At 40.8% G+C, this 9,902-nt stretch overlaps 1 protein-coding gene across 1 annotated transcript in view; it reads right to left on the bottom strand.

Moving 5' to 3' along the window:
- Positions 1-1,472: 1,472 nt before the first annotated feature.
- LPAR3 (lysophosphatidic acid receptor 3) overlaps positions 1,473-9,902 on the bottom strand; it is a 51,733-nt gene continuing 43,303 nt past the window's right edge. Inside the window, exon 2 of the mRNA XM_081225765.1 lies at positions 1,473-3,625. Within this exon, the coding sequence (XP_081081891.1) occupies positions 3,294-3,625 (332 nt within the window). The 3' untranslated portion in view covers positions 1,473-3,293. The remainder of the gene's footprint in view (positions 3,626-9,902) is intronic.

Raw genomic sequence — 9,902 nt, 5'->3', positions numbered from 1 at the left:
CACTGCCATTAAAACTTTACCATCTATTAATTTAGGAGAGAGCACACTCTAAAAGGCTCTAGAGAGAATGATGTAAAAATAGATAGAGGATTAGGGCCAAAAAGAAAAAAAAAAAAAACCCTACAGCAACAGCATCTCCCATCCTAATGTTTACTCCTCTGTGAAAACCAGTCTTACATTATGAGTATTGTAAATTATGTGACGTGTTCGGCAGAGCATCCCTCACAAAATGCATCTCTCTTAAAGCTCCTTCATGTCTTTAAGTGATTCTAACCCCAACTCCTATGCCTGAAAGACAGTGTGTAAAGTTGGAAGGAGCTCTAGGAGTTTCCAATTTAAGCTCACATTTAGTGGTCCACCAAGGGGATAGAATTCTCTGGTAAACATCCCAGAAGTCAGATCTGTCTTTGTGTGTTTTAAATTCTTTTTAGTATGCCAGGAGATGCATCATCGTGTAGAACAACGCTCTGGTTATTTTCACTCCAGGTTCTAACAGGGCTTGTGTTTGTCGTTAAGTCACCTTCATGAATGCCTTCATGGGGCTTGCTTTCATTATGCCTAGTCAATCAATTAAAAGAGGGCCAAGCATTCTTACTGCCCCCACTCCCTGAATGATTAGAGAATTGATGAGCTAATAAGAACAAAACACTCTCAACCTCCTATAGTTCGTCTACAAGCACGGGGCATGGCATGCCTTGTAGTCCATGTGGGGCAGCACCAGAAGATGAAAAGAGCTGCATCCCCCATGCCTCCCCGGTCCCCTCACTGCCTGATGCTGCTGCTGCTGCTGGGCTCTCCCAGGCCCTGATCCTGGGCCATCCAAACTCAGGGTGCCAGGGCAGCAGCGGCATCGAAATTGCTAAATTTTGATTGTCAACATTTATAAAAAGCATCAAAGTGCTAACTGTGAAGGAAATTAGAGTTTTGTTCAAGGCTTACATTTGTTCTATGGTTAAGTACTGTTTTTATTTGGAATTACACAAATGGAGGCATAATCATTTCAGTGCTTAGGACTTCTAAAAGTTACATTATGGCCTCAAGTCTACCAGTCACTTAAAAAAAAATGTCACCAAGAAACTTCAGTTTGCTTCCAAAAAATTCTTTCTTTCCAAGCAGGCAGTCTTCATGAAGGACTAAACTCTCTCACCCATATAGATTTAACAGAACACCTTGGACAGTGCTACAAATCTAAGGAGAAAATGAAATCTTGCTTGGCTCAGGAGTAGCCCATGCTTTGAGTCAAGGGCTGGTCTGAAAAGGTCTAGATCAAATTTTTAGAATCATCATCACAATGACTTGCAGATAAACTCGGGGTCCTAGGACTTGAATAGGAACATTCTTTCCTTGTTTTTTTTCCCCAACTAAGAGATGGTTTTGCTGTGTTCTTGGTGAGCCCTGTGATGGCTGGCACTTGTCATCTGCAAATATACATGACTCTACTCTTGCACAAGTGCTGAGATATGTGTGTTCATAAAAGCAAAAGCTATATATTTCCACCCTGAGTCTCCATAGTTGGATCCCCTCCAGACACCATTCTGAACATGACACTCTGCTGCAGGGTACTAAAAATGGTGCTTTGCTCAAAATAAAACCTTTAAAGATCCCTTAGTAGCTATTCAGGGATGGGAATTCAATCTCAATTCTCCACCCTTTGCCCAGCTGCAGATTCAAAATGCTTACATAAAACACTGAGAGTATGTACTTCCTGGCAAATCTGATTTTTCTTCTGCAATAGAAACATGTGTTATAGTTACCACAAACTATATTTTTACTTAGAAAATACACAAAGTAATAATGCACCTCCAACAACAGAAAACAGATCCTCTTTTTTTATTTTATTTTATAGGTAGCTTTGGTATAAGCTTCAGATAGACCCACTTACTACACAGTTTGTGAGATCTATACCTTTAAATCATACTACTCTCTATTTTAGGCCATTATATCTAAAAGCATGACTTCTCAAATCCTTTTATTACAAGTAGTTCTTGCACATAAATGTTACACCACAATAGCAAAAAAAAAATGTAAACTTCTTTTGCAAACTACATAAATACTATAATATCTGCCTTGAAGTTATTCTCATTTTATAATCAGAAGATACTCTATATGCTTTACATAGAAAACTCTGGTCAGTAGCCTATGTATATAAAATTTTTTTTTCTTACTGACTTGCCTTTCATGTTGCCTACGTAGGTCTTTGAAGGAGAAAACTTTCAAATAGAACCCAGATCAAAATTCATTCCACAAGTAAAACAAGTAGTGGAAACATGTCAATAATTGGGGGTAAAATATGAGGTGTGAAAATTATTCTAAATACTAAATCTGACAAGTCACCAGTGGCATGGAAGGAACTGGATAGAAAGACTCATTTAAGCTCATATTTGATCCTATATGCAAGGAACTCAGCCCGCATGCTAATGTACTTTTTTACCCTGCTGAATATCTGTTTTCAAACAAATCACCTCTTTCTATTTTAGGGCACAACAGGTCATTTCTACAACTGTAGTCCTAGATTGGAAAGTCTAGGTGGTCAGTAAATTTATTTCACCATCACTGTCTGTGATGCATTTAAATACAAATTCGAAGTGTGTAAATATACAGGTGTGTATACACACGCACGCACACTGAGAGGACCACGTCAAGGCCTCTTTTTCTTTTTCCTGCAAGAAGAGTTTTTAACGTTTACCTTTTTTGTTATTACTTCAAAGTAAATCTTTTTCCTCAGAATGTTCTTTCAGTTAAAAATCAAGTTAATTCATCTGGAGCCCTGACTGATTTGTTATTCTGAGATTGCTATTGCACACCTAGCTACTGGCCATGATTTGTTTGAGGAGAAAAACATCACTGTTGAAGCATTTTTTAAAATTTCAAATGCATGCAGAAAGAACTACATAGGCTTTCCAAGCAGCTACATAAGGTGGCTCAAGTGACATTTTTATTTATTTTGGCCTAAGCCCTTTAACAGCATCCTTCAGAAACACAAAGAGAATGGCTACAAGATGGTGGCAGAGCCCAAGATGCATGGCCTGGTGGGCGATGCTCCAAGGGGTTCACAGGATGTCAGGCAGGAATCCACCGTGCTGCCTTCCCTCTTTCTGTGCGTTTTCTCTAAATGCATTGTGTCCTCTCTTTCCTGCCCATGCTTTTAAATGATGAAAAACAATTTTTAAAGAAATTTCCCAATGATTCATTCAGAGCTCAAATAACACTGTACGTGGGCTTAGTTGGAGACAGGTAACCATTCTGAACAGTTCTCCCACAGGAGGCTGGGCCAGGCAGAGGGGCATTGAAGCCTAGGAGCTGCTCTTGTTGCAGACCTGGTCTCGGTTGCTGTTATCCTCCATATACTGGCTGCCCCCCGTGTCGCTCTGGCTGAGGACCATGGAGGGGATGTGGGAGGGCCGCCTCTCTGGGTTCTTCTCCTGCGAGAAGCAGCAGAGCATCCTCTTCATGGTGCTGTACATGTCCTCATCCTTGTAGGAGTAGATGATGGGGTTCATGACGGAGTTAAGCAGCGCCAGCAGCAGGAACCACCTTTTCACATGCTGCACGTTGCACCACGTGCAGTTCAGGCCGTCGAGCAGCAGAACCACCAGACCTGGTGTCCAGCACACGACAAAGGCCCCTGGAGGGAGAGAGAGGAAGCAACAGGCACTCAGACCTCAGGCTAATTATTTGGGTTTCTTCTCGCCCAGTCTTCGGTCCGGGGTGTCAAGGGACCTTGAGGATTTGTTCTGACAACTGCAAAGCAAACTTCCAGCCTTCCTCTGAGCATTTGAGACTGGGCTTGTTAGAAGCAAACAGACTCTTAACCACGTTCCACTTCACCTTCTTATCTGCTTACCCAGGTACCATAATTAGGGGCTTACACTTATCTCTTACTTATTGAGCACAACACGGACCTTATTTCTGTTTGTTCTCTGAATCACACTAGGAGGCTGTGCAGTCATTATCCACACTCTGCAGGTGAGAAAACTGAGGCCAAATCCCAGGGTCTATGTGGGGAAGCCTCACACACTTAACCCTGCACTCTACTGTTCTCCAAATCAGACGTTCCAAATGTTTTCCTGAAAATAAGATGCATTGCATCTATGGGAGTCTCCTAGTCTTTTAATCAAGTCACCTGCTCAAAAACTGTATTCTTTACAAATCCAAGTTGCTGCTGAGTAAGCACTAAATTCTTTTTGACATATTCATAGGCCATCTCCTTTAATAATCTGTTCTAGGCTGAGATATTTTTGTCAGAAATAAATCTTTCTCTTTCATGATGAGACAGAGATGTGCTTTTTATTAGCACATTTATTTATTCAGCATAATTTTAGCACCAATGGCACACGAAGGGGGGGTCTGTTCTGAGTCTCTACCCATATGATCATACTTAGCTTACCTCAAACTTTCTGGTATGTTTTTCCTAAAATATGAGACACATGTTCAATATTTCCCTACTTAGTCATCGTAACATCAGATAACAATGACAGCTAACACATCAATGCTTCCCTTTATTAACTCATAGAACCACACTCTGAAATAGACACCATTATCATCCTCAGGAAACTGAGGCACAGGAGAAGTTCAGTAACTTGCTTACAGGCAAATAGCTTGTAAGGGACATTGAATTTTGAACCTAGGCAGTCTTCCTCCACAGGCTGTACACTGGGCCACTATGGGACCTGCCTCCATACTGGGACGTGGTTTCTTTCTCCCAAAGTCCTTCTGATTTCTGAAGGCCCTTACTTATCCACTGAACAAATAGTCATTGTGAGGTTTCAATGTGCCAAGAACTGTACTATACAGTGAATGAGGTGAAGACCATGCGGTGTGGAAACAAAAGTGCTAATGGGAGAGATAGAACGAACAAGCGAGTCTGTGAACCGTATCACCAACTAGTTACCCTTCCTGGTTAGAGTCAGACCTGGACAGTATTCCTCTTGGTGCTTTATCTTCCTTCTGAGAGATATAATAATAAGCAAGTCAAGTCAAGAATTATAAAGAGGCAGTATGAGGCCGTGAAACTCCATGAGCTATGGGGTCAGACAGCTACGCCCAGCCCCTCACCTTACATGCTGCTAGTGAGGCAAATTACTCTTCTGAGCCTTCATTCTCTCATTTAATAAGGATAATGATCCCGATTTACGAAGTGGTTGTTAAGAGTCAGAGGTAATGAAAAGTGGCATCTAATACCGTGTTGGGTTCACTCAGCAGTGGTTATCATGAGATGCTTTGTCAAAGACATCTGCCAAAAGTAGATGTGCAGGAGTTCTCAGGGGGTGTCATTTCCCATTTCATAACTACAGCTCTCCAATGGCTCCCTTTTTTCTCCATCCTGTATTATTTTGGGTTTGGCTGACATATGTGAAGAAAGAAGTGAACTTAGAGATAAAATATCAGGGATTTGGGTCCTAATTCTTCACTTACTGTGCAACTCTGGGAGATCCATGCTATTGGTCTGGGCTTCATCTTCTTAAACTGTAAACTGAGGATGTTAGGCAAGTTCTGGGTTTTTCAAACTGTGGGCCAAGGCACCTTAGTGAGTATGCAATCAATTTAATGAATTGGGAAAAGTTTCTTTTTTTTTTTTAAATGGAAGAATGGAAATGCAAATGGAATGGAATAGCTCAGAGTATATTACACAGACCAAGGGAAGTACTGTTTCATGAAACTTTTGTTTCAGTTTTATATACTATATTTATGTGTGCATTGGTTATAAAATAAAATATTATTTTTGACTGTTGGGATTAGTCAAAAAGTTTGAAAAACACTAATTTAGATAACCTTTAAGGCTGCATCCAGCTCCAGTGGTCTGTATTTCCCATAGAAGTAATACTTTTGTTCTCTCTGCCATTTCTGAGACAGGGTTACTATGTTGACAGGAGGGAAGAACTAAACAAAGCAGACATCAAAAGCTGTAGCTACCAAATTTGATGTGAAGAGTCCTTTTTGTGTGAGATGGCAGAATTCCAAAGAAATCCTAGTGGGAGTGTTCCAAGGTTTTTGTGTTAATGGGTAGGAGGGAGAAATATTGATAAACTTTATACTTAGTTAAATAGGCATGTCAAAATTTAATAGCATATATAACTTCCAAACCAATGGAGGGGGAAGGATGCAAGTAAAGGAAAGGAAAAAAAAAGTCTCAATGCATAAGAAAGGAGGGAAACATAGAAAAATGGGATAAAGAAAAAATTAAGATGCTGGAAATGAATCCAGATAAGTTGATCCTTGAACAACACAGGGGTTAGGGGCACTGACCCCTGCACAGTCAAAAATCCATATATAACTTTACATTTGGCCCTCGTATCTATGATTCCACATCTGTAGATACAACCAACCTCAGATCAGATTATGTAGCACTGTAGCATGTATTTACTGAAAAAAATCTGCACATAAATGGACCCACTCAGTTCAAACCCCCGTTGTTCAAGGGTCAACGGTATACTAATAATCAAAATCAATGTTAATTGTATAGTTTAAAAAGTGAATCTAAATAATTTGATGTCTAACATTATAACCATATGTGCTAAAACCATGAAGAAAAGCAAGATGATTAACATGAAATTTATAATATGATTATTTCTACAGGAGAGAGGGGGCCACCAGGATAGGGCACAAAGAGGTTCCAAAGACACTGAAAATGTTCTATTAAATTGGGTGGCAAGTACACAGGTGTTTTAAATTTTTAATATTCTTTTAAGTGTTATTCTTTAAACTGTACATATATCTTATATAATTTTGTTTGAATGATATATTTCACACACACACGTCAGAAAAAAGGATAAAAGTAAATTGCCAACATGTTTTCCTAAAGACTGTTTTTAAAATTGGATTTTTAAAAATCATTAAAGCTTTTTTCCCTAGCATAAAATTCTAGTTTGGATTAATCAGGGGACCTAAACACTCTAAATAAATCTTCAAATTGATGCCCTGTTTGTCATAATGTGGTACTTCACATACATTTTCCTTTTGCATTGAATTTCATAAAATAATTCATTCAGTCAACACTGACACACTTTTCACTGAGCAATGGTTATACACCAGGCACTCTTGTAAGCATTTTATATGAATTAACCATTTAATCCTCATAGCAACCCTTGGAAATAGGTACTATTACACACACACACACACACACACGCACACACATATATATATATATACATATATATACATATAACTTTCATTTATATATATAAAACCCTCATTTTAAACCTGAGGAAAGTGAGCCACAGAGAAATTGGTAACCTGCTCAAAGCCATGATAAGTGGAAGGGCCAGGATTTGAAAAGGCAGCCTGGCCCCAGGGCCTGTGCTTCTTTTCACGTGCTAGGCTGCTCAGCAGTGAGCTGCAAAGGATATTATTTCTAAAGTAAGTGATGGGGAAGGGGGGAGGGTACTTCTGACTTTTAAAGTCTCGTTCATAGAATATCATACCTGACTGTGAAACTGCATACAGTATATCACAACCAAGTCATTCTTTGCTTTGCTAACAGAAGGAATTTCTGGCAAAGGAAGGAAGGAAGGGAGGGAGGGTGGGAGGGAGGAAGCGAAAACGATGAAGAAGGAAAGAAGGAAGGAAGGGAAGGGGAGGAAAGAAAGGAGAAAGAATTTCAACAAAAATACAGGTAAGAAGAGCAACAAAAATCTGCTGACCTGGGGCTTCCCTGGTGGCGCAGTGGTTAAGAATCCGCCTGCCAATGCAGGGGAAAAGGGTTCGAGCCCTGGTCTGGGAAGATCCTACATGCCGCGTAGCAACTAAGCCCGTGCGCCGCAACTACTGAACCTGCGCTCTAGAGCCCGTGCGCCACAACTACTAAGCCCACGTGCCACAACTACGGAAGCCCGCGTGCCTAGAGCCCGTGGTCCGCAACAAGAAAAGCCACCGCAGTGAGAAGCCCCCTCACTGCCACGAAGAGCAGCCCCTGCAACTAGAGGAATCCCGCGCACAGCAACGGAAACCCAATGCAGCCATAAATAAATAAATAAATAAATAAAATTTATCAAAAAAAAAAATCTGCTGACTTTTTCTTTACACTGTTTCCAAGAACAACAAAAGGCAAGTCTCTGACAGAACAGCCGCCACACACTGCGCTGCTGATGGGTGCTTCAGCGGTGCTGAGGTGATGATTGCACTCCGAGCAGGAACCCTGGGAAACTGCAGCTCCCCAACTCCTCCACCAGTGGCCAAGCTCTACCTCCAAACACATCTCAGAGCGGGGTCACAGCTTATCTAAACGGCTCATTCCTTGGGAGTTTTTACTGTATGTCAGCAGCAACAGATATGAGGTCCCCAAAAACATTTAAAAGAGAAGAAAATGTCAGGAATGGTTTTGGCCTTGGGAATCTGTCTTTTTGGAGAACTCTTGGAGAATGTGGGAGATGTCAGAAACATACAAATGTTTCTGTCTGTCCCAGTTCTTAAAAGAGGGGCAGAGGGTACATCCTGAGAAATATATATCAGTCAGTCCCTTATCAATTTCCAAAAGTTTCTAGAGGAAAAAACTAAGATGAATGTTTTTTGAGTATTTAAACTCAATGCTCAGATCAAGACAGCTGGGACCAAACAAGGCTTTCAAAGAGACATATGCCAAGCCCGGATCTTTTTTTTTTTTTTTTCCCCTAAATCAGGCATTAACAAGTAGGAGCAGATCTAAAGGTATCTATCTGGGAACTGATGGAAGAAATCAAGCATGTTTCTCTTGGAAAAGAAAAGGCAAAGGAAAACCACATTATGTTAACTATTCCCAAAGACCTGAAGGGCCATCACATAGAGAGAAGCATGACTTATCTTGAAGGTCACCCTGAGACAAATGGAAAAGTACCAAAAGGCAGAATTTGAATGTAAGACTTCTTTTTAAGAAAATGAAGCTATTAGGAGAGGAATTTGTTGTTCGGCAGATAGAGAGCCTCCCTTGGCCAGGGTATTTACTTTGCCCAGATCATCCTGAGATGTACAAAGGGAAGAGATTTTTCCTAAATGAGAGAGAGAGGGTTAAGTGGCTTCTGAACTCTTTTCCAAGTAGAAAACTGCTAAATTCTACAAACTATGAGTTTCAACTCCCCATAAAATTCAAACAAATTCGATGTATTGGTTTCCCAGACACCATTATCAGACAGTATGGCTAAAAACTGATTAAGATGAATTCTCTGAGCTACCAGTTCCCAAAGCTGGCTGGCCATCAAATTCCCAGGGGAGCTTTTTAATAATGCAGATCTCCTGGTCCTAGATCAGAGCCAATGGTCAGACTCTCTGGGGTGGTACATGGAAATCTGTAGTACTAAAAAGTTCCCTGGGTGATTATGATGCATGGCCAGTTTTACAAACCATTTTTCTATGCTGACCAATCAAGCTGATCCTGTCAGCAAAATTGTAGACTCCATACACACTTGGCAAAAAGTCATGGAAAAGAGAAAGGGGGCAGAATTCTTTAGAACAAGAAAATCACCTTCAGATCAATACCTTCAGCTTCTATTTGGACAGAATGTTTGAGTACATCTTATGCATAAATGAAATGTACAAACACTAGCAGGGAAACTAGTCTACAGGCAAGGCACATACCGTCCTCCACTGGCCTTGGTTGGCGCTCTGGTTTGCCCTGCCAGGAATGCCTTCCTGGCTCCTAATCTAAGGTCTACTTTTCATTCTAAGCTTAGCTCCTCCACTGGACCTTTCCCATATGTCCAACCCACAATGACCATTCCCTCCTCTCAACTCCTGTGGCATTTTCCACCTACAACATCCACATGGCACTGGGCATATTACCTGCTTAATTCCACTCTAACATTTCCCAAGAGCTCTGGGCTGGGCAGTGTGCTTAGAGCTTTACATACACCCATTGTTTAAAACTCATGGCCCTGTGAAGTTGCCACTCTTATTTTCCGTCTCACATATGAGGAATTTGAACTTCAGAACAG

The sequence above is a fragment of the Mesoplodon bidens genome (genome assembly GCF_964165515.1).
Source record: "Mesoplodon bidens genome assembly, chromosome: 2".
Classification (NCBI taxonomy): Eukaryota; Metazoa; Chordata; class Mammalia; order Artiodactyla; family Ziphiidae; genus Mesoplodon; species Mesoplodon bidens.
Note: the sequence above shows the minus strand (reverse complement) of the source record. Positions and strands in the feature narration are given on the sequence as shown.